General features: G+C 40.0%; 1 protein-coding gene across 1 annotated transcript in view; it reads left to right on the forward strand.

The window, feature by feature from the left end:
* The first annotated feature begins 5,625 nt into the window (after positions 1–5,625).
* The window catches only part of LOC140493530 (anoctamin-9-like), a 131,431-nt gene continuing 111,306 nt past the window's right edge, over positions 5,626–25,750 (forward strand). The window contains exons 1-2 of the mRNA XM_072592070.1: positions 5,626–5,933; positions 24,670–24,738. Of these exons, the coding sequence (XP_072448171.1) occupies positions 5,925–5,933; positions 24,670–24,738 (78 nt within the window). The 5' untranslated portion in view covers positions 5,626–5,924. The remainder of the gene's footprint in view (positions 5,934–24,669; positions 24,739–25,750) is intronic.

The raw sequence follows: 25,750 nt of genomic DNA on the forward strand, positions 1-25,750 counted from the left end.
AACCTGTAGTGATTGTAACAAGGTGGATCTCATTTACTATGAGATCCCTGTTTGGGATTGTTAACCTGGATCAAACACAGAGCGTAGGCTGACAAATATAAACAGGGGATTCAGAGTCTCCTCACTTCAGGGAATGACTGAGCTGGCTGACCACGCCAAAGTACTGTGTACTTGTAAATAAGGGCTGACTCGGTGACAGGATACTGGCCTCTGTGCAGTTATTTCAGAACCAGAAAGCATAGTTTTAAAGTGTTTTGCAAAAGAAGCAAATATGAGGTGAGAAGAAGCTTTGAATACATTTTGTGGTTAGGGTGTCGTGTTCTCTTCAAAGGAAGTGTGGTCAAGGCAGGTTAATATCAGGCATTCATAGGGGTATTGGATGATTTTAAAAACAGAAACTGTATGCAGTTTTACAGGCAAAAGGCAGAAGATTAGCACTAAGTTAAAATACTCAGAAAACTGATGTGGAACCAATGGGCAGAATGGCCTCCTTCTGCATTGAAACAATTACATGACTCTGTGATTCAGTAGCATAAAGCTAGCATGGTCACCCACCCCTTCAAGTTATAAGTTCCCCATCAGCAGGTGACACAATTTTGTGATGGTGTTCTGTGATATCTTTGGTTTGTGCTGCAATGCACTTCGTTTATCGGGAGGTAATGGCATCAAGAACAATGGCTTCTTGATCTCTTGCATCTGCTCTGCACTGAAAGGATCTTCAGTCCTATCTTCTTCAAGTGGAGGCTGTTTGGCAACTGCTGGAGGTTGCTCCTGGTCCCGGGCTTGCTGGCACACTGATTTCTCTTCCATTCCTCTGCAAATTTGCTGCATCACAACCACTGTTCTTAATGATGTGAACACTTAACATTCACATCACACACAAAGGACAGTTTAGCATAGTCTTTGACACAGCGGGACATAGACGATTCTGATTAGGACAACTGTGGAATGCTTCAATATGGACCTATAATATAGTGGTCCTTATTCCAAGTATGCAACACAAACCATGTTGCACAAGTACAGTGGGAGATAGGAAGTATGGTAGGATTAGTGAAATCTTGTCCTTTCATCCACAACCCACCATTTCACCCTAGAAAGGCAGAACTACGTATAAGAGCATGTTACTTACAGTGCAAGGGAAGTCATATCCATCTCTTTGTGGAGCCTATGAGATATTTAATTGCCTTTGTGAGTTGTGGCCTGCAGTCCCACTTTTAATGTTTCCTGTGATTTCATTTGCTTCACAGAGATGATTACAATCAATTTGAAATAGTCAAGGACATGGTCAAATTTCTTGCAGACTAGATTTATATCCCACTTTGTTGGTCACCTTATGCATTTCATATTCAGGATTCCATGAATCTACATGTCTTTATCCCATAAGAAAATGGAGAACATCGCATATTCAGGCGGATCAGAAATGAGCAGAAGTTCGTCAAGTTGTACAACCAGTGGACAAAGTTAAAAATCACACAACACCAGGTTATAGTCCAACAGGTTTATTTGGAAGCACTAGCTTTCGGAGCGCTGCTCCTTCATCAGGTGGATGTGAAGTATATCATTACAACCAGTGGGTTATAGAAAGGAGATGTTGTGGAGAGCACATGACTTATCAGTTGGAGGTCTTTTAAGAGTAAGGAAAACTCAAGCCAAAATACAACAACGTTTTTACTGGCCTGGACTGCATAAGGATGTAGTTGAATATTGCCAGATATGTCATATGTGTCAGGCAATTGGAAAACCTCAGGCAGTGGTAAAACCAGTAATAATATCCATTCCTCCATTTGAGAAACCTTTTACAAGTGTCTTAATGGATTGCATAGGACCTCTACCTAAAACAAAAATTATGATTTGTTCACAATAATGGATGTGTTCACTGGACTTGCAGAGGCTATTCCATTACATAACATCACAGCTGAAAGTATTGCAGAAGAGTTACTTACATTTTTCACTAGATATGGTCTACCCACAGATGTACAATCAGGTCAACGGTCAAATTTTTACATCAAAATTATTCAGGGAAGTTATGGATAGCTTCGGAATAAAACAATTCAAATGCACTGCGTACTATCCAGAATCACGGGGAGTGTTAGAATGGTGGCAGAAAACATTAAAGACCATGTTGCGGGTTTACAGTCAACACATCTAAAATATTGGGCTAAAGTAATTTTATTTGTACTTTTTGCAAATATGGATGCATCAAATGAATCTACGAAATTCAGACAATTTGAATTAGTTTTTGGACATGGCATAAGAGGACCACTGAAGTTAATTATGGGGAACTTGGTGAGTCAGAATTCAGAGACCACGTATTTGGAGTATGTATCAAACTGTAGGGAAAGATTAAATAGAGCAGGTGAGTTGGGTAGACAACATTTAAAAGTAGCACAGCATATGATGAAACAGGAAGCAGACAAGAAATCAAAAGTTCACAGTTTTGCTCATACAGATGGAGTATTAGTGTTACTTTCAGTGATAGGTGGTGGACTTCATCAAATCAAAATGAGATTGAGTGATGTTATGAAGTTGAAGGCATTTACTGTGGCTTTAAGAGAGAGTGAAGGCTGTTTTGCACTGAGACCTTGTAGGAACTTGTCACATGCCATGTGACTGACTAGCAGTCTCTGAGTGTACTGGAAAATTGAAAATATGTAACATTTGGCTGTGAAACAAATACCTGACTTTTGGTTGCTATGTTTTCACAACATTTCGAATTTAACCATTCAGTTTAAATTATGCTCCAGGATAGTAAAACCCAATCGAATTTGAATTTACTGTTTTGACAACATTGAACCAATGAGACGATCCAATGTTTGGGGTATATAGAGTTAACCAGAGAGAGTGACCAACTGCCATCGTCAGAGTATCTGCTACCCAAACACTCTCTATCAAAGGTAGATGACTCTGCCTACTTTTGAAAACTAAGTGGATGTAATTTTAATAGGGGTTTTTATTGGATCAGTATATTGTTTTAGAATGAAAGTAGATAACAATTTAAGAAAAAGGTTTAGAGTTGTAAATAGCTGTTGTTTTATGTTCACTTTTAGAGTTAAAGAATAAATTGATATTTTTTCTTTAAATAGTGGAAGTTAGGAGTTTTCTGTCACTCATACTTTAATAGGTTATAAGGCAGGGTGATTTTTTCTGAGTGTATGGTTGAATTAGCAGAAGGATTCCCCATCGTGTCATAACAGTGAGGTGAATTATTCAATAAGAATGCCAGATAAAAAGACATCTCCACAGAGTGTGAATGGCAAAAACTCAAATCATGTTCCTGGGCCATGTTATCAGGCATGGACAGGTGGTCACACGAGAAAACAAAGGTTATTAGGTAGTTCCCCATACATTGACAAAGAATGCAGTACTACAATTCCTGGGATTGAGTGGGTTTTATCAGAAGTTTGTTCTGAACTTTAGCAGTGTGGTTGCTCCACTGATTAAACTTATTGAAGAAGTGCAGAAAATTTAAGTGGACAGCAGACTGTCACAATGCATCTGACAGCTGTGTTAATCATTGCCCCAATGTTAGCCACATCTAATTACACAAAGCCATTAAGGGTGCTGGTGCTGTACTCTTATAAGAAGGTGATGAGAAGATAGAAAGACCTATCGGATATTTTTCCAGAAAATTAAATACTCATCAACAGAAATATTCCATAATTGGGAAGGAACCTTTGAGTGTGGACGTTACAATATTTCAACATTTATATTGCCAGAAATGTATCTGAGAGAATTGTATATACTGATTATATCCCATTAAAGTTTTTGGAGAAAATTTAAGAACAAGAATTACAGACTTCTTAGATGTAGTTTATTATTGCAGCCATTCAATTTGAAAATTATACACATGGAAGGATGAGAAAACATAAATGCCAACGCGGTGTTGTGACTTGGATGAAGAAAGATGGAGGCGTTCGATGGGAGGAGTAAATGGCCTGAAATAGAATGTAGTCGTGAATGTTTGCACGCTTAGAGTCAATGTGATGCATGTACTGTAGTGTAATATACTAGTAGAGCAAGACTAAGGGTTTAAAAATGAAGCCATTTTTCTATGTGGACCTTTTTTAAAGGGGGGGAGGGGTGATATGTCAGTGCTTTCACTTTAAAGAGATTATTTTGTCCTGGGTTTTTTTTAGAGAGTTTGTAAAGGCAGAGGTGCCAAGCTGGCTACTTGACATGGCTTAAGTAAACAATTTAGGAGGCCTTTCGGTCTTTTTGTAAAACAAATGTAACAATGGAAGGGAAATTACCAGCTCTTGCAGGCCAGGCTTCCGAGATTTTTTTTAGCTGTAGCACACAAAAGCTGTTTCGGGGTTCCAGAAGGGTTGGAAATTTCAGCAAAGGATTCCTAGCTGCTACTTTCTCTGAATTATCTCTTGATGTTGTTTCCTCCTGGATTGGAGAACTTCATGTAAGAACCTGTGTCTGAATAGACCTTTTTGCCAAGGGGTTGTTTATTGGATGTTACAAGATTGGAACAGTTAATTAGTAATAGGTACAATATCAATTATAGTTTTAAGTTTTCATAAGTTATTATAAATTCCTCTTTCTTTTGTTGTATTTTAACTATAGTGTTTAAATAAATTGTTTTGCTTAACATTGAGTGGTTTGACCAGTCACATCACATCTGGGACACGTACTTCACATAAGAAAATGTTAGGGTCTAGGCTACCTTCTTAAAATATTTTGAGGGGGTCTGGTCTGGTCCATTACAGACAGGAAAATAATTGAGTTGAAGTGTTTACTGGCGAGGTACTGTGGATGGCAGTAGTTGGTTGTGGATAATATCAAGAAGAATTTTGAATCTGGAATGCTCTGAATGATCTTCAGCCTATATTCGGTAATGTAGTGGATTCCTTGCTGTTCTGGATAGACTCAGATTCAGACTTCATTCCTGGAACTGCCAATTCAATGGTGTCAGTGAATGTCAATGTGAAGTGACACAAGCAGATTTCCCTTTACTTCATTAGGTTTCTAATTCCACATAGGTTTGGCACAAGAAGCATATTACACGTTTCTGCTATTGGATGCTTGCAACCTATTTGATCTTGGGTATTTTATGAGCCTCACAGGACATGGCGAATAATTTTGACTTCATCATAGGATACTGGGAGAATGCAAGAGAAGGTCAGAATAGAGATAGGAACCAAAGCAGAGGACTCACTGGAACTAAAGCAGAAGACTCATTGACAATATATGTGCACAAGTTGGCATCTGTAATGAACCCAATTTCGTAGTAGGATGTGACGATACTATGGCGCTAAGAGGTGTATTTTGTTCTGGTTTATTTTGAAGAGAGGTTTTAAGGCAGAGATGCTGACCTGGTTTTTGAAAGGCCTTAAAGTACACAGCTTGTAAGCCCTTTGGGATTTTAAAAAAAAGTTGGGTCAATGGAAGCAGCCTGAATGCAGGAATTCCAAAATGAACTGGCTTAAAAATTATGGTAAGTGCAAATAAAATTCAACTTGTCACCTTCTTAGGTACCTCAATGCAATTGTCACATACTTCAGATTTACAATTAGACCTGTCAGGCACACAGCCATGTTGGAAGTAAATGCTTGTGATCCTTTTCTGGTGAACACCCGGCGCGCAGAAGAGGTATAACACTGCGATTAGACGCTTATATTATTGTGCCTCGGGTCTGGAATGAGGAAGTTGTAGTTGGGAAACGCGAATGCTGATTAGGCGTTTCTCAGTAATCGTGGGGCTGCCTAACCACACCAAAAAAGTTTCGAGGCGTACTTGATTGTTTTGGGCATGACACAGATGCATCAAAAAGGGGGACGCTGGTGAACTTTGACTGTACATGGAGGGAGGCACTTACATGTTACTAACGACACGGAACTGGCTGGAAATCGGCTGGATTTAGATACATGTGTAACTTTGGGTAAAGCATTCGTCGTTCGAGATTACAGCCAGAGACTATGGAACAGGTAAAAACAGATAATTAATATGTTTTGTTTACATCTCTTGTCGGAGATAAGTGGCCACGAACTTTTTAATGCAGGGCACCCGAGTACGGACAAGTTTTAAAGTTAAAAAATAAGGCAGAAGCAGGAACGTTCAACTCACTTTCTTGCGAGAAAATTCAACTTCTTTAGTTTCAGTTTTAGTTATAAAGACACTTAGCAAAATTAAATTGCCATTAAGTTCGAAAATTAGTTTCGATGTTGTCAGGCATAAAAGGACATGGTTCACATGGTTGTAGGTGTAGACGGCCTATTTTGAGCAACTGATTTGTTGGGAAGGGTTCGGAATGGATCTGGGTTGTGTCTGGAACAGGAGTCTGGAAAGCAGGTTTCTCTTGGCTGAGGGAGACTCAGTTACTTCTGAGGCGAAAGTGAGGACTGCAGATGCTGGAGGTCAGAATGTGGTGTTGAAAGAGCACAGCTCCAAATCACGACAGCATGTCAGGCAGCATCCGAGGAGCAGGAGGATCGACGTTTCAGGTATAAACCCTTCATCAGGGATGACTCATTCTTTACCTCATTCCTGATGAAGGGCTTATGCCCGAAACGTCGATTCTCTGCCCCTCGGATGCTGCCTGACCTGCTGTGCTTTTCCAGCACCACACTCTCGATTCAGTTACCTATGAATATTGATCGGGTAATTTAGGGAGGAGATATGCATTTGTCCTTAAAGGAGTTGATCTAATATCGCACCATTAACGCAAAAAAAAGGGAGCATCAGCTGGGGTTCCTTACCAACTCCTCCACACTCACGTTTTGTGGAATCGCTGTCTGAATTCATTCAGCTGGGTGGAGGACAGCAAAAAGGATAGCAAAATGAGAAGAACGTTTACCATGCAACTAAAATTCGATATTTACTCCCCTGTTTGCTGTTCTAATAATTTGCTTTTATCCATGGGTGGTGTTACATAAAGTCAATCATAGAATCCCTACAGTGTGGCCACAGGTCCTTCAGTCCAGCAAGTCCACACCAACCCTCCAAAGAGTATCCCACCCAGATCTGTTCCCCTACCCTATTACTCTACATTTACCCCTGACTGATGCACCTAACCTCCACGTCCCTGAACATTATGGGCAATTTAGCACAGCCAATTCACCTGACCTGTAGATCTTTGGATTGTGGGAGGAAACTGGGGCACCCGGAGGAAACCCACACAGCCACGGGGAGAATGTGCAAACTCCACACAGTCACCTGAGCTAGAATCGAACCCGGGTCCCTGGCACTGTGAGGCACTGAGCCACCATGCGATGGAGGAAAGTGCTCAACCTATTTAACTTCATATTTCCAGAAAATTATGCCTCTATTTTTCTTCTAAAATAAGTCCAGTGCAGCCTCAGGCATCATCTCCGATACCAGGACATGGTTGTTTAGCCATTTGCATTATTACATTATAGATAAACCTCAGCACAGCATTTCAAAGATTGGGTAAGAGGAGTTCTTAGCTCTGCCAGAGAATATGATGTAAATTCAATCATTGTTTTCATTGGGAACATGGAATATTCAGGTTGTTAAATGCTGGATTTGTATGATGCAATTGATTATAAACTCACTGATACAGAATGTGAATACACGATCTGAGGAAAAAAGTTCATTGAGTTTCAAGCAAGACTGCAGTTTAGAATGATTTCAATTTGCACAAAGATAGATATGTGAAAGAGTCCCAATGAAAATTACTCACGTGTCTTAATAAATATTCAGCCAATGAATAGGATTACGTGAAGAAGGGATGAGGTGGATACTTCAAGGGAAACATGGATGAAGTTTCAAGTTCAATGTGGTGGTGGATTTAATCCAAATTTCACTATCTATTGTGATGAGATTCACACCTATGTCCTCAGAACATTGGCCTGGACTTCTGAATTGCTAGTCAAGTAACATTATTACTATACTAACACCTCCACTATTTCTTGAATTTTCCTAATTTTAAACACTCTGCACTTAGTAGCCATATGCCTTTATTTGCATGGGCCTTAAGCCAAAACGCCCAGCATAAGTGTCGGCACCCAAAACAGGCTGGAGTTGAAATGTTAGGGTTGTGAGCTCTAAGGTAGCAATGGTCACCAAGGAACTTTAGCCTTCCCTGTTCTCCATCTGAGGGCTCTTCACCAACTCCTGCTCCCATGCTTAGTCCTCACCCAGAAATCCCAATAAGCGACCAAATGGGATTATAGTGGGAAATTATTTGGGAGGAAATGGCCTTACCTTTAGAATTTCTCTACTTGTGTGTGTGTGTCTCTCTCTCTCTCTCTCTGCCTCACTTTCCTCTCTTAATACCTCATTTCACCTACCTCATTATCTAATTTATGTCAATCATTTAATGACGTGAAAAGCACTGTGCAAGTTATTTTTATAGTCTAACCACAAAACAACCACAGCAAAACCTGAGAAGAGAAAATTATAAAGTGAGCAAAGGACATTCAGTTAATTGCATGTTATATGCAGAAAGAATGAATGCAATCTCTTTTCTAGACTCTACCTAAATAGTCCCTAATTCCCAAACAATAGTCCACAAATGTATCTAGTCCCACATTTCTAATAATCAACTTTATCTAAGTAATTGGCACTGTAAATACCAACTCCCTCCCTGCAGCATTGGGGCATCTGGACAGAACTTTCAGCAAAGGCTAGTGGATCAGACATCTTATGTGCATCGTTCAAAATTTTCTTTTGCAAATAAAACAAAGAATCAAGCAGTCTGTGAAGAGCCACTGACACATTCCTACCCAGCAAATCCAGCACCACTGGATAAAAGCAAATTACTGCGGATGCTGGAATCTGAAACCAAAAGAGAAAATGCTGTAAAATTTCAGCAGGTCTGGCAGCATCCGTAAGGAGAGAAAAGAACTGACGTTTCGAGTCTGACTGACCCTTTGTCAAAGCTCAAGCTAATGGCAACCATGTACCTGTAATCACAGTTGATTATCATAAAAACCTATTCTGTTCACTCATGTCCTTTAGAGAAGAAAATTTGTCTTCCTTACTTGGTCTGGCCTACATGTGACTCCAGATCCATAACAATGTATTTGATTCTTAACTGCCCTCTGTGCAGTTCAGGGCAATAAATGATGGCCTAGCTTATGGTGCCAGTAGCCAATGAATTAATTTTTAAAACGTTGCAATTGGATGACTGTGGTTATGAGGGTTGTGGAGCTGGACGGTAGAAAAAAACTTAATGAAAATAAATATAGGTCTCTTACAGTCAGAAACAGGGAAAGTTATATTTGGGAACAAAGAGATATCAGGGCAATTAAGTACATACTTCTGTCCTGTCTACACAAAGGAGCACACAGTAACATCCCAAGAACATTGGGAAACACAAGGTCTAGTGAGGGTGAGTAAATGAATTAAATTATTATTAGCAGGGAAATGGTGTTGAGAAAATTGATGGGATTAAAGGCAATAAATCCCAGGGTTTGATAATGTACATCTAAAGTACAGTGTACTTAAAAAAGAGGCTGTAGAGATAGGGGATACATTGGTGGTCATCTTTCAACAGACTCTGGAATCGTTCCTATGCACTGGAGGGTTGTTCATGTAGCTGCAGAGATCAGTGTTTAGATTAGATTACTTACAGTGTGGAAACAAGTCCACACCGACCCTCGGAAGAGCAACCCACCTAGACCCATTCCCCTACACCTAACCCTACGGGCAATTTAATATGGCCAATTCACCTAACCTGCACATTTTTGGATTGTGGGAGGAAACCCACGCAGACACGGGGAGAATGTGCAAACTCCACACAGATAGTTGCCTAAGGCAGGAATTGAACCTGGCTCTCTGGCGCTGTGAGGCAATTGTGCTAACCACTGTGCCATCATGCCACCCAGCTATTCACAATGTATAATAATCAATTAAATGAGGGATCTAAATGTAATATTTCCAAGTTTTCAGACAACACAAAGTTTGTTGGATTAGTTATCAGGAGAATGCAGAGATGTTTCAATGTGATATGGACAAGTTGAGTGAATGGGCAAATGCATTACAGATGCAGTGCACTATGGACATATGTGATGTTACCCACTTTGGTGACAAACACAGGAAGGCAAATTATTATTCGAATGGTGATAGATTTGGAAAGGATAGATTGCAATGAGAACTGGCTGTCCTTGTACAGCAGGCAGTGAAAGTAAGCATGCAAGTGCAGCAGGCTGCGAAGAAAGCAAATGGCATGTCAGCTTTCATAGTGAGAGGGATTGAATGCAGGAGCAGGCATGTCTTGTTACAACTGTTCAGAGCCTTAGTGAAACTACACTGGTGAATTGTGTGTAATTTTGATCTCTTTATCTGAGGAAGAATATTCTAGCTATTGAGGAAGTGCATCAAAATTTAGCAGACTGATTCCTGGGATGGCAGGGCTGATGTGTGAAGACAGACTGAATCATTTAGAACTATATTCACTGGAATGTAGAAGAATGAGGAGGGAATCTAGAAACCTATAAAATTCTAACAGGATTAGACAGAATAGATGCAGGTAAGATTTTCCTGATCACCAGAGAGTCAAGAACCAGAAGTCATAGTCTAAGGCTACAGAATACAGGTTCATGAGAATTGCACCAGGAATGAAGGGCTTAACATATGAGGAATGTCTGAGGACTCTGGGTCAATATTCAATGGAGTTTAGCAGGATGGTGGGAATCTAATTGAAACTTACAGAATACTGATGGCCTGGACAGAGTGGATGTTGGGAAGTTGTTTCCATTGGTAGGAGAGACTAGAACCCAAGGGCACAGCTTTAGAATAAAGAGAAGACCTTTTAGAAGGGAGATAGGTAGAAACTTCTTTAGCCAGAGAGTGGTGAATTTATGGAATTCACTGCCACAGAAGGCTGTGGAGGCCAGGTATATTGAGGCATATTTAAGTCTGAGATAGATAGGTTCTTGATTGTCAAGGGGATCAAGGGTTATGGGGAGAAAGCAGGAGAATGGGGTTGAGAAACCTACCAGCCATGATTAATTGGCACAGCAGATTTGATGGGCTGAACCACTGTTGTTTGTGCTGTACAAAAATGATCTGGAGGAAGGTATAGGTGGCCTGATTAGCAAGTTTGCAGATGATACTATGATTGGTGGAGTAGCAGACAGTGAAGAGGACTGGTAGAGAATGCAGCAGAATTTAGATGCATTGGATAATTGGGCAGAGAAATGGCAGATGGAGTTCAATCCAGACAACTGTCAGGTGAGGCTTTGTGGAAGATCCAATTCAAAAGCAAACTATACAGTAAATGGAAAAGCCCTGGGGAAAATTGATATACAAAGAAATTTGGGTGTTCAGATCCATTGTACCCTGAAGATGGCAATGCAGGTTGATAGAGTGGTCAAGAAGGCATACGGCATGCTTTCCTTCATCAGACAGGGTATTGAGTACAAGAGTTGGTAGGTCACTTTACTGTTGTATAACACTTTGGTTCAGCCACATTTGGAATACTGCGAACAGTTCTGGTCACCACATTAACAAAAGGATGTGGATGCTTTGGAAAGGGTACAGAGGAGGTTCACCAGGATATTGCCTGATATGGAGGACACTAGCTATGAAGGGAGGTTGAGTAGATTAGGATAATCTACGAGAGGTATAGACAGGGTGGATAGCAAGAAGCATCTTCCCAGAGTGGGGGACTCAAGTACTAGGGCTCATGAGTTCAAGGTGAGAGGAGAAAAGTTTAAGGGAGAAATGCGTGGAAAGTTCTTTACGTAGAGGGTCGTGTTTGCCTGAAATGCGTTGCCAGTGGAGGTGGTAGAGGTGGGCACGATAGTAGCATTTAAGATGAATCTAGATAGATACATGAATGGGCAGGGATTAGAGGGATACAGATCCTTAGGAAATATATGACAGGTTTAGATAGAGGATCTGGATCGGCGCAGGCTTGGAGGGCTGAAGGGCCTGTTCCTGTTCTGTAACCTGCTTTGTTCTTTGAATGGCCTAACTTCTGCTCCTATGTTTTATTCTATCCAATGTTCCATTTTTCTATGTAGTACAATGATAGGAGGGGTCGAAGCAATGGAGAGATTTGAAAATAAGGATAACATTTTCAAATCAAGGTGTTACTTGACTGGGAGCCAATTTAGGGCAGTGAGCAAATGGTCAAAAGTTGAACAGAACTTAGTGTGATTTAGGGTATGAACAGGAGAGTAGTGGATGAACTCAGTTTACAGTCAGCGGAATGTGCAAGACCATCCAGGAATATGTTCAGGTAATTGAGTTGAAGGGTAACAACGCTGTAAATTAAGGGTTTCAGCAACGGTGAACATGGATGGTGCTGTTAAGGCAGAAATAGAAATTAGTGAGAGCACAAATGTGTGACTCAAGCTCAGTTCGGGGTATAACACGATAGTTCAGTTCTCATGCAACCCCATGTTATAAGAAAATCATGTAATAGCATTTAAACTAATGTGGCTGGAATTGTGTTATAACTAACACACACTTTAAAAGTTTGTGTTTTAGAAACAGTGTCCCTAATTCATCAATCATATTATAGCGAATTTGCATTAATGAAATGCACATTATAGCAGAACAATTTGTAGTCTGTTTTTGGTCGCAGGCATTGTCCAAGAAAGTAATAGAGTTGGTAGCTCGGGAACTGAATTTGAAATGGGGACTTAAACCAAGAACTTCAGTCCTTCCAATATTTAATTGGCGGAAACTAATGCTGAGTCAGTACTGGATATTAGATAAGAAATCAGATAACTTGGCAACAAGAAGGAATCAAGATAGGTGGTATTTTGGTAGAGCTAGGTGTAGTCAAGTTATATGATAACTAATGCTGGGCTTTTGGATGATGTTGCTAAGGAATGACACATAGGTGAAATTGGAAGGGACCAAGCATAGATTCTTAGGACGACATCAGTGATGTTGGAACAAGTGAAACCATTGCAAGTAACACTCTGGATATAGTTAGATAGGTAAGAGTGGAACCAGGTGGGAACAAATCCACTCAGTTGGCAGACAGTAAAGGATTATTGGTCAAAATTGTAATGTAATATGTATCAAAGGCTGCACTCAGTTAGATGTAGATGAGGAGGTAGAGTTCACCTTTGCCAACCAAAGGATGTTGTTTGCAACTTTGATTAAAACGTTTTCAGTGCTGCAAAAGGATTGGAGGAATTCAAACCTGGATTTCTTGAAGAATGGAGATGGTGGTGCTATAGTTCAGCCTTTTGGTAAAGTGCAAAGTATGCATATACTATGTTTAAAATCTTGAAGGTTTTGGCATGAAGTGAAGCCACGTCTTATCATGTAGTATTTTGCTAATAGGAGCTTCATAATAGGAAATCAACATTTCGAACATATTAACTCAGGAGGATGTCATATCAAATTACAATTACATTGTTCTTCTCATATTTAAAAGCATACATTTACAGAGAAGAGAATGATTTGAACACTAAATGGCATGTAATGAAAAGGTAAATTGAGCTTCAAAGGTAGGACTGAGAAATACGATCACTGAACGTTTGAAATCAATTAGAATAGGGATAAGTAAAGATCAGAATAATGTATAACCATTCTGAAAGGTAGACTCCAATGACTTAAAGAGTAGTTATCACTTAGCGAACAAAGGAACTGAGGAATAGGAAAATCCCAGAAGAATTAGGATAAAAGGAGGGACATTGTTAACCAATCTGAAGTGTTGGGCTAGATTTAATATGGGCATTGAGGATCTCTCCCACCTGTTAGAAAGCAATGGAGATACACATGCTGCTTTTTTCCTGAATGGCTTGATGAAATTAACTGGCCAGTGTTGGTCCTTCCCTAGGATTACTGGGAACAGGTTTCCCAATTCCTGCAAGCTAATCAGAACCAGTAGCTCTCAAGGTGCCACTGGTTGTGATGGCTTCTACAGGAAATGCTACGAGGACCTATCCCAAAAAGGAGGCCTCCAGGGAGCACAAAAAGCCATTTAATTCGCATTTACTCCCTTAGCACTACCAAATGGATAATTGGCATCAATTGGCTCATAAATGAGTAATTGACATCCTAATATCATCTTCTTCTTCCCTCCCTATATTAAACATGGGAGGCTTTCCCTTTGTTGGTAGATTGATCTACAGCCTGTCTGGCAATTAAATGGGCTTGATGGCTATGCTTCCTGTCACGACAGGCTGGATTAAATCCTACCTGCTGGATCTATTTCTCTCATCAAACATGTCATCCACTACCTCTTTCAGCAATCTGAAGGGACTATCCCCTTTGCAAAACCCTGGATCATTTCTCAATAGCCTTCCAACTCCCTGTACATGTTCCATGCCACCTTCCTGAAATACAACACTTGGTTTTTCACCTCCGCCCTTCCCACTGCCCAGCATCCCAAGCTGTCTTTCTAGGTGAAACAACAATTTACCTGTTCCTCTTTAATTTGTTTATGATATTATCTGTTCGTAATCTGGTCTTCTCTATAGTGGGGTTGTCAAACACAGACTGAAAGAGATGTATGTGAAAGATACCTCTGTTCAATCCATGAGCATGACCTTGAGCTCTTTTTCATTAATTTTAAGTCTCTTCCCTACTCCCACTCTGACCTTTCTGTCTTGTCTTTCTAGACTATTTAAGTGAATTTTAATGGAAATTTGAGGGATAACACATCATCTGTCGTTTAAGCACTTTAGTCTTCTGGACTAATTTTGAGTTCAATAATTCAGATCCTTTCTACTGCTCTCAATTGTTTACATGATAATCTGTTTTGTTACCTAATCACTCCTACCTCCCATTCTATCACAGACCCTACATTGGTTCTTTCCTTACCCCATGCCTCACAACTTTCCTACGTATTCATATATTTGCAACGTAAGTCAGGAAAGAATGCCAAAACAAAAATCTTTCAGAGACCCTTTTGGCACTGAAAATGCTTAAAATCCAAGAGCATCTGTGGATATTGTTTTTCTGATTATTAGTAGAGTTCTGAGTGGGATCTGACCTATGGCAAGTGAAGAGGGTAACTCACTGGTTTTAATATTTAATGATTCAGTAACTTGGCTGTTGAGGAAGGCAGAAGCTCACAAGACTACTGAATCGGCTGATTTTTTGCTTATACAGTGTCTGCACTTCCAGCAAGCCACTTTCAATATATTGCTGGCTGTGAGGAACCTTGGTGGTTACAAACAACATGTTAAATGCATAAAAACTAACAGTGACCTCGGGAATAAAATATGTTCCTCCTAATGCAAAGTTTTATTTATGAATACAATTCAGATAATTACACAGAGCAAGGCTATTGTATTTACCAGACAAGATTGGACAAGTCCAATGTTTGAACTTGATGCATACTGAACTAGTTAGGGCAGTTAGAGTGCTTTGGAATTACTGTGTGCAGGGAACCAGTGTCAGCTAGATTCTCACTTCTGATCACTATTCAATGAATATAGGGTGACCCCTGGTTACCGCAATTTCACTTACCCGCGGTTTACCGTGGCCCCAACATATAAAAGTGAATGATCCAGAGCCAGGGATCAGGAGGCTGCCGGGAAGGTACATTTCCCATTTAAATAAATAGGTTCACATCTCTCTGCGGTTCCGGGCTTCCCTGGTGGGTCATGAAACAATTCCTGATGAAGGGCTTTTGCCCTAAACGTTGATTTTCCTGCTCCTCGGATGCTGCCTGACCTGCTGTGCTTTTCCAGCACCACTATAATCTTGACTCTAATCTCCAGCATCTGCAGTACCCACCTCCGCCTGGAACATATTCCCCGGGGAGACTACTGTATACTGGAAAATGTTTGTGCACACATTGGCAGAGAACCAAGATATCCCATAAGTAGACTAGCCTATCTGCAAATTCTGTCTAGATTCACAAATAAAGAATGGTGAGTGTGAAGAGCTTCTCTCATAAGAAAGCTGCTGCTTTCTCAGCAAGCGGAAGTTTACCCAACGGTAAACAATAAATATCTTCTACGTTTATAAGATGAAAATGTAGATTTCAAAATTTCAAAAAATTTCAAAAATGTGTTGCATCACAAGATATGTGATACACAAACAAAAAACATAAGAATCCTAACCATTCAATTTCCCCTGCCTCCTTATACAATCTCTTTAAACCTTTAACATATTCAAATATTTTTCCCTTGAGACAATGCAATTATATTATCTTTTCCAGCAATGTGAATAATCTTTACATTAAATCGTCATTAAATGAAACAAAATGACTCCATGCAAACAGTCTCGCATTTTGAACTTTGTACTTTTCAATGAATGTTAGTGGAGTATGGTGAGTGTAATGTTTGTCTGTTCATGTGTTGGACATGGAAACATAGAAAAAAGGAGTCTAAGTAGACCATTCACCCCTTTGAGCTTGCTGTGTATCCATTATGACCATCGCTGATCAATCAACTCAATAGCTTGTTCCTGACGTTTCCCCCACATTCTTTGATTCCTATAGCCCATTTGCTATATTCAAAGCCTAGTTGAAATCATACTATGTTTTGGCCTTGACTGCGTTCTGGGGGAACAAATTTCACAGGCTCACCACTCTCTGGGTGAAGAAATTTCTTCTTATCTCAGTCCTAAATGGTTTTTCCCATTTCCTAGACAGTGACCACTGGTTCTGGACTCCCCCATCATTGGGAGCATCCATCCAACATCCATACTGCCTAGTCCTGTTAGAATTTTCTTGGTTTCATAGACTTCAAATACCAAAGAAACAATACTAATCCTAAGCCACCTTTACTACGATAGAATACTTTTTCTAATACTGGTTTAGTTTATTACAGCAGTACTCCACTGGTTTCTTTAAAGCCAACTCATCATTATGTAACAAGACTGCACCTACACCTAAGTCACAAGCATAAATTGCCATTTTGAAAGGTCTAGAAAAATCAGGGTGGCCAACACTGGTTCATCTATTAGAATTCTGTATTCTGCTGACCATACTACTGTGGCTGGTACCTTTTCAAAGGTGCAGTTAAAATACTGAATTGACATACAAATTTCCAGTAAAACCCATTAAACATTGGTAAAACCCATTGGATGTGACAAAAGCAAATATTTCTTTAGCCCTTGATGTTTATGGCACTTGCCAATAGATCACTCATAGAAAGGAATAAGGCTCCTCCAACCCTATTAATATGGTTTTACAATCACAGAATTGGGAATTAATCTATTTACGTGACTGCATTTATAATTCTGTAGTCCCTACAACATTGAATTGATGAGTCCAGTTTAGGAAGTAATTGCTACTCAGGTGAACTCCAACTGCTTTGGCTTGGTTGAATCAAGTGATTTCCCAGCACATGTTGAATCTCTCATTCTATCTGAGCTCTTTTCTCCAAGCTCAAGCATTAAGGATGCTGCATGAGCAGTGCCCAGTCTTCATTTGCCCAGTTCATTTGTCTTGCTAGTTTCTTAACTCCAACATTCTTTTCCCAAACTTTGGTATGGCCTCTGCAATCGTTTTGCTGGATTTCAAATTCGGACTCAGATTCTCCCCACTAGAATCTGCATTGGCCTCTAAGTTTCCCCGTTTCAACTGCATCATTTAAAGCTTATATTGCTGCTCTTCTCTTTCCCTTTACATTTTTTTCACTTACATTGTCATCTCTCTCTCCCTTTCTTTGTTCCGTGCTGTATGATTTTATGTCTTTTTTTTGCCATTGAGAACTAGTTCCTTCATTTTCTCTTCATGCTCAAGCTGCTTTAACCATAACCCAATACTACCTGTTACTGATGTGTCACTACTCATAGTAGCAGGTCTCACTTGTATTTAACTAACTCCGAATGTCATACTTACACTTCCAATATCTCTGCCAGGCAGTGCTACCTTCAGTTCGTACTAATTCCATCAGCTTGGGCTTTGAAAATTCACTTATGATAGCTGAGGACAGCTCTGCCACCTGCAGGAAATCCTTTGCTGTTTCCAGGACCATTTCTTAAATGCAGTACAGAATATGGTGTTCTCCTTGCCAGTGTTATTTACTAATGCTACACCATCATTGTCTCAATTTTAAAGTTAATTCCAGTAAGAGTGCCCAAATCTTGTCATACCTCACTGGGGTAGCATTCTTGAAATGATAAGTTAAATTTTTTTAGAAGCTCACAAAGTCCACAACTTACCTGTCAAAGTCCATAATTTACATTCCATGTTTCTGTTCTTAACAAGAACTACTTTTATAAAAATAAATAGTTTCTAACTACAGATAAACAACAATGAATTATTGACATATAATTCTAACAGTTAAAACACCACTAGCCACACATATAGACAGACACAATCAGACAAAAGAAAATTGGTAAAAACAATGACTGCAGATGCTGGAAAGCAAATACTGGATTAGTGGTGCTGGAAGAGCACAGCAGTTCAGGCAGCATCCAACGAGCAGCGAAATAGACGTTTCGGGCAAAAGCCCTTTGGTGTTATGTGAAAGGAAAATCTTGGGAAGCAGACCAATGGCCCCAGTCCACTGTATTGGCTGAGAGATTCTTTTGCTTGCCAGGAGTTGCAGTTCTTCAATCTATCTTCTCTAGGTCCTTCACAGGAGGCACAGGTAATTGATACATTAACTTGAAATAAACTGGCTTTCTTTAGACTTTAGGTATTGTACTAGAGAGAAAGACATACTGCCTCCCCTTCTGTAGGTCAAAGGCTTCTGCCAGTATCCTTCACACCCATAAGCTGTTCATTTATCACTCAGATTGTTGTACTGATCACAACTCCACAAGCTAATTGATTACTTGTTGCCAGTTGAATCTCCCTTTGTAAGCATCCCCTAGAGCTGGCCCGTCTACAAATAATTGTTCGCCCTCACTGTCTGAACAAAGAAGCAGTGTAAACTTGACTTACAATGAGTTTCAGTACCTTGCTTTTTAGAAATACAGCAATTCCTTCTATAATCCTTGGTGTTAAGACAGTCACAGAATCACTGAATCGACACAGCATGAAAGAAGTCCATTCAGCCAATCATACCTGCACTGGCTGTTTAAACAAACATCGTTACCTAATGCTAATCTTCCACTTTTTCTCCAAACTCTTGCATACTGTTCAAGTAATCAACCAGTAATGCTATTTCCAGTCCTTTTCCCATTTCAGTCCTCACTCAAAACTTTAGAAAAATAAAAAGATATGATATGTACAAATAAGTCTTGACTTTATCAGAAATAAAATTTTGTTGGGACTGTTTTGTGATACAAAGTTGATTCATGAAATCAGTTATTCATGGAGAATGTCATTGGAAATGCCTACAAATTGCCAGGAAAGCAGAAATTCAGTAGATAAACTCTGCAACAAGATGCTAGTTATAACCAATCTGCTTTTAGATTTCAACAGAAGTGACAGAATATTGACTTATTATTTTTGCAACTAAACTAAACCTTCCAATACACAAGTCCAATATATCTGGAAACCTGATTCCAGTTTTACATCTACTTCAAGGCAAAATAAAACCAGGTGTATGGATGACCTGCTTTCTTCTCACTTTGCTTCAAATGGGTAATTATAAATCCCAATGTGTCCAAAGATCTCCAGGATGAGAATCTGCCTGTTTACTCAATGACCCCAATTTGACATCACCCGTAAATTGACGGACAGCTGACAACGCTGTTAAGGCACCCTGAGATTTTTGATGGTCTAAAGAAAAAAATCAATGTATATTTCTTCAGCTTCTATGGGAACAATAGTAAATTTTAAATTAAATAAAAAATAATTTATCCCTTTCAGGATTGCTCATATTAATCTCGGAGTGTTTTGGATCTTTCCAAAAGGTTTGGAGAACTCACCCCAGCTGTTGCATCACTATTGTCTCTTCACTGACATATATTAGTTCAGTATAAAATAAAATAAAATTTTATTCCTGATGAAGGGCTTTTGCCCGAAACGTCGATTTCGCTGCTCGTTGGATGCTGCCTGAACTGCTGTGCTCTTCCAGCACCACTAATCCAGTATTTGGTTTCCAGCATCTGCAGTTATTGTTTTTACCCCATATATTAGTTCAGTACAAGATCAGAACTGGGGTCTTTTCTAGTCTGTACAGATTGGTAGTAAAATGGTACATTTATTCAAACAATAGGGTGGCACAGTGGCTCAGTGGTTAGCGCTGCTGCCTCACAGCGCTAGGGATCTGGGTTCGATTCCCACCTTGCGCACCTGTTTGTGTGGGTTTCCTCCCACAATCCAAAGGTGTGCAGGCCAGGTTAATTGGCCATACTAAATTGCCCATTGTGTTAGGTGCATTAGTCAAAGGTAAACATAGGAGAATGGATCTGAGTAGGTTACTCTTCACAGAGTTAGTGTGGACTTGTTGGGCTGAAGGGCCTGTTCCCATACCGTAGGGAATCTAATCTAAAAATATACATATCTTCCTTTCCACTACTGAAAATTTTTATTCTCACATGTATAGTTGGATAGTTCTTAAAACCTTGTTTGGACAAAAGAACATTGCCTACCATACAAATAAGTAATGTGGCTTCAGAGTTTAGGTGTCTGTATGATGCCAGGTATTTAGGCTGTACATCCCAAAGACCAATGGACCATATCAAATATGTTCCATTGAATATTCGCAGTGGAGAGCATATAACATTTGATTCTTGGTATTAATAATCTTCTCCAACTTAAACCTTAGTATCACAAACTCCCCATACAACAAAACAAATTTTGACTAATTCTGCAAATTCAAGAACTGCTATAAGACAATCTGGTTTCTGTCTTGGCACTAATACCAGCATTCTAGTAACAGCTCCCACGTGCGCAGTATGTTCCAATAATTGCATTTACTGTAATAATAAAGTACAATGCAAGACTTAGCAGCAGGACTCAGCCTTCAAGCTGATGTCCCATTCAATAAGGATGGCTGATCTGGCTGAGGACTCAACTCCACTTTTCTGCCTGTCTACCGTAACTCCAACGTTCCTGTCTGTTATATATCTAAATAACTCAACTTTGAATAAATTCACCCACACAGCCTTCACTGTCCTCAGGGGAAGACATTTGACAGACTAACCATCCTCCAAAATAAAAATATTCTCTTCATATCCATCTTAAATGGGAAACATCTTTGTCTTTCAGTGAGGGATGGGGGGGAAACAGAGTCCCTATTTCAGGGTCAGGAGAGGGGTCCAATTTAGACAGGAACAAAAAAGATTAGGGAGTGGCCAGGTCTGGGAAAGGGGTGCGGAAGATGAAGGGCTGTGCTGGTGGTCAGTTTTATAGTTGACTAGAACTTAAGCAGATTTTAATTTTTCTAAGTTTTCCTGGCTAACCATTGAGCAAAGTGATCCCTCCAAATTCTTTGGTGGTAGCTAAAATTGGTAACCATTCTTGGAACCTTTTAGGCATCAGATAATGGCAGGATAATTGGAAGTTTAACCTTTCTCAGTGGTTCCTGCAGAGTCAGCAAGGACTTCCGGATGGTTCTGACATGCAACTCTAATTTACATTTCAGCACCACTATCTTCCTATTGAAAGAATTGAGCCCATAATCTTAAAATGTGCACTGTAATTTTAGTTGCCACACAAAATGAAACTTTTTTTTATTTTTACGTATTTATTGCTTATCTCCCAATGTCCATTAATATATATCAAGAAAAGCAAGGGCTCCAATACCATCCACCTTACTCATTTAGCTATACACTATAGAAGAGTAAACATTCCAGTACAAATCTTCCCCCAGCTTGAAAAATATCCATTGATCATTATTCTATTTTCTATCACTTAATCAGTTTTGTTTCTGTGTTGCTATCTTTTTTTCTGATTTGATTTGATTTATTGTTGGCACATGTACATGAAAAGTTTTGTTTTGTGAACATTACAGGCAGATTATAACAAACAAGGGCATATAGATCAAAGGGCGCTTAGACCAAATGAGGTATACAAAGTTGCGACTACATAGGAGGTGAACAAAAGCAAGGTCAACATTAGATTTGAAGTTAGAGAGGTCCATTCAATAGTCTAATAACAGCAGGGAAGAAGCTGTTCTTGAACCTGTTGGTGCGTGTGCTCTTCTATATCTTTTTCCTGATGGAAGAGGTTGGAAGAGAGTATGACTTGGGTGGGAGGGGTCTTTGATGATGTTGGCAGCCTTTCCACGGCTGCAGGAAGTGTAGACGAAGTCCATGGGTGAGAGGTTGGCTTGGGTGATGGCTTGGACTATACGTACAACTTCCTGTAGTTTCTTATGGTCCAGGCAGAGCAGTTGCCGTACCAAGCCGTTATATACCCAGATAGAATGCTTTCGATGGAGCATCTGTAAAAGTTGATGAGGATCTTTATGGGCATATTGAATGTCCTAGGACTCCTCAGGAAGAAGAGGCATTGTTGTGCCCTCTTGACCATCACATCTACATGGGAGGTTCAAGACAGATTGTTGGTTATCATCACTCCTAGGATGCTCTTGAACCTCTCCACCTCAGCTCCATTGTTCAAGGTGTCATCCTCCTTTCTTTAAGAAGTCAATGATCAATTCTTTTGTTTTGTGGACAGTGAGATATAGATTAGATTAGATTCAATTCCCCCCAGTGTGGAAACAGGCCCTTCAGCCCAACCAGTCCACACCGACCCTCCGAAGAGTAACCCACCCAGACCCATTTCCCTCTGACTAATGCACCTAACATTATTGGCAAATTAGCATGGCCAATTCACCTAACATCTTTGGACTATGGGAAGAAACCGAAGCACCCGAAGGAAACCTACGCAGACATGGAGAGAATGTGCAAACTCCACACAGACAGTCACCCGAGGCTGGAATTGAACCTGGGACATTGGTGTTGTGAGGCAGCAGTGCTAACCACTGAGCTACCATGCTACCCTTTGGGGGTTATTATTCCACCATGACACCGAGCACTCTATCTCCTTCCTGTTTTCTGACTCGTCATTGTTTGATATCCAGCCTACAACAGTGGTGTTGTGAGCAAATTTGTAGATAGTCTATTCGATGACTTGTTCGATGAATTAAAACTTTCCTCTCAAGCCTAATGTGTGACACTAAATCAAATGCCTTTTGAAAGTTCATGAACACAGCATCATTAATTTACTCTCATCAAGGCTTTCTGTTGCCTCTTCCAAAAACTCAGCAAGTTAATAAAACATGATTTCCACTTTAGAAATACATAGAGTCATAGAGATGCACAGCATGGAAACAGACCCTTCGGTCCAACCTGTCCTTGCCGACCAGATATCCCAACCCAATCTAGTCCCACCTGCCAACACCCGGCCCATATGCCTCCAAACCCTTCCTATTCATATACCCATCCAAATGCCTCTTAAATGTGGCAATTGTACCAGCCTCCACCACATCCTCTGGTAGCTCATTCCATACACGTACCACCCTCTGCATGAAAAAGTTACCCCTTAGATCTCTTTTATATCTTTCCCCTCTCACCCTAAACCTATGCCCTCTAGTTCTGGACTCCCTGACCCCAGGGAAAAGACTTTGTCTATTTATCCTATCCGTGCCCCTCATAATATTGTAAACCTCTATAAGGTCACCCCTCAGCCTCCGACACTCCAGGGAAAACAGCCCCAGCCTATTCAGCCTCTCCCTGTAGCTCAAATCCTCCAACCTGGCAACATCCTTGTAAATCTTTTCTGAACCCTTTCAAGTTTCACAACATCTTTCCGATAGGAAGGAGACCAGAATTGCATGCAATATTCCAACAGTGGCCTAACCAACATCCTGTACATGCTGACTCTTACTAATCAACCCACCTTTGCCAATGTGGCAACTAATTCTATCCCAAATAATTGTAGCTAGAAGCTTCCCCACCACTAAACTTAAACTAACCTAACTAGTCTGCAATAGATGAGCTTAACCTTGTGACCTTGAACAAGGCTGTTGTTCGCAAGCTTTACATCTAAACCCCGTCATCAATTTTAAATGAACTTGCTTAAAATGGTGACTGTTCCTCTAAAAGCATACTTTTGAATAGGACTTGTTTTGAAGTTTTAATTTTTCACCTTAGCTTTAATTTTTATTTAAACAGGGAATGAAATCTGTAAATTGTACATTAATTGTGTTAAACTGAATATAGTTGGTGGGTAAGAAAGTTCTTGTGACACAGTCCTCGTTTATTAGCCAGAGGCTCTGGGTTTAAGTTCCACTACAGGGCACGATAGCCCAAGGAAGACACATGCATAATGTGGCAAAACAGGCAGACTATCATTCTGTAAATCTTTCCAATATACTCCAATGGCAGGCAGTATGAGCAGAAGAGATACCTGGTCACCCACTTAATAGAAATTGGAGCCTTTATCATCACTAACCATAGCTCCAAAACTGGGTGTTGTCACAGCTTTGGATTCCTTGGGGATTTGGTTTGCTGTTGTTGATCAAATTGGTGCCGACAGAGTGATGTTAGGTCCCAGTTGTTCTGGGTTGGACCAGGACTTGCCTCATGCCCTACTTATGGTGGAGGTAAAGAGACAGTGTTCCAGACATGCCTTTAGGTACAGAACTCAACATGTTTACAAGCTCCTTCAGACAATCTACACCTGTGGTTGTTGGGTCCTCTAACATCTGCTGTCAAAAGGCAGGGTGAAAGCTGAATGTTACTTGTTAGTAATGGCATTGACATTTTGTGCAAGAACATTATTTTCGGTTGCTGTTTATATTTTTCATCCAAATCTTTTAACACAAGGGATGCTTCATGAAGTGATGACATAACAGAATAATATCATCATATTATTTACGAAAAATGGCACAGTTTGTGGAAATTAGTGTCTCAGGCACTTGGGTTACAGGTGTGGACACAGCCCTTAGCCAGTTAATAACTCTCTAATATCTTTATTTGCAGAATGAAATGATTTACATTGTACCCCACAATGAAGAGGAATACCTGCTGCTTGAAGATAATGATATTCTGGTAATTCCTTTTTATTATTTTTTTCAAAGATTTAATTAAATCTAATTTGTGTAATTATCAAATACTAATGAAAATAGAAGAGTAATGAATAGAAGTAGTTTAGATTTTATGTAGAAGAAGAGTAAATTTTTTTAACTGCTCACTCATTTAACTGTATCCTTTTTTTTTAGTTAACCTATTTTTCTAGTGAACCTGTTGAGAAATGTTATTACAAACCTCTGGAGCAAGTGAGACTTGCTTTTGAAGCCAGGAGTAGGGATACAAGCATTGCGCCATAAGAGTACCCCACCTCCCTCCTTTTTCCCTTTCACTCTGGTGCATTGAACCCTGCCATTCAGATACCTCATTAGTTAGAAGACAATTAATACTCTATAAGACCATAAAACATAGGAGCAGAAGTAGGCTATTTAACCCATCAATGTTGAAAAATGTGGTGCTGGAAAAACACAGCAGGCCAGGCAGCATCCGAGGAGCAGGAGAATCGACATTTTGGGCATAAGCCCTTCTTCAGGAATTTAACCCATCAAGTCTGCTAATCATTCAATTAGATCATAGCAGATCTAGCAGTCCTCTCATCATTTTCCAGCCTTTTTCCCGTAACCCTTGATTCCATATTGGTTAAACATGTCTTGAATATAATACAACAAAATCTGGACAATATCCAGGCTTGGGCAAGTGGCAAGTAATAGTTGTGCCACACAAATGCCAGACAATGACCATAAGCAATAAGAGACACTCTAACCACCGCCCCTTGACATTCAACAGTATTACCATCCTGAATCCCCCACTGTCAACATCCTTGGGGCTACCACTGACCAGAAACTCAACTGGACTCACCACATAAACACCGTGGCTACAAGAGCAGGTCAAAGACTTGGGATACCACGGTGAGTAATTCAGTTCCTGACACCCCAAAGTTTATCCACAATCTACAATGCACAAGTCAGGTGTGTGATGAAATACTCACCACTTGCTTGGATGTGTGCAGTTCCAGCAATACTCATGAAGCTTG

Source organism: Chiloscyllium punctatum, chromosome 22, assembly GCF_047496795.1.
Source record: "Chiloscyllium punctatum isolate Juve2018m chromosome 22, sChiPun1.3, whole genome shotgun sequence".
Taxonomy (NCBI): domain Eukaryota; kingdom Metazoa; phylum Chordata; class Chondrichthyes; order Orectolobiformes; family Hemiscylliidae; genus Chiloscyllium; species Chiloscyllium punctatum.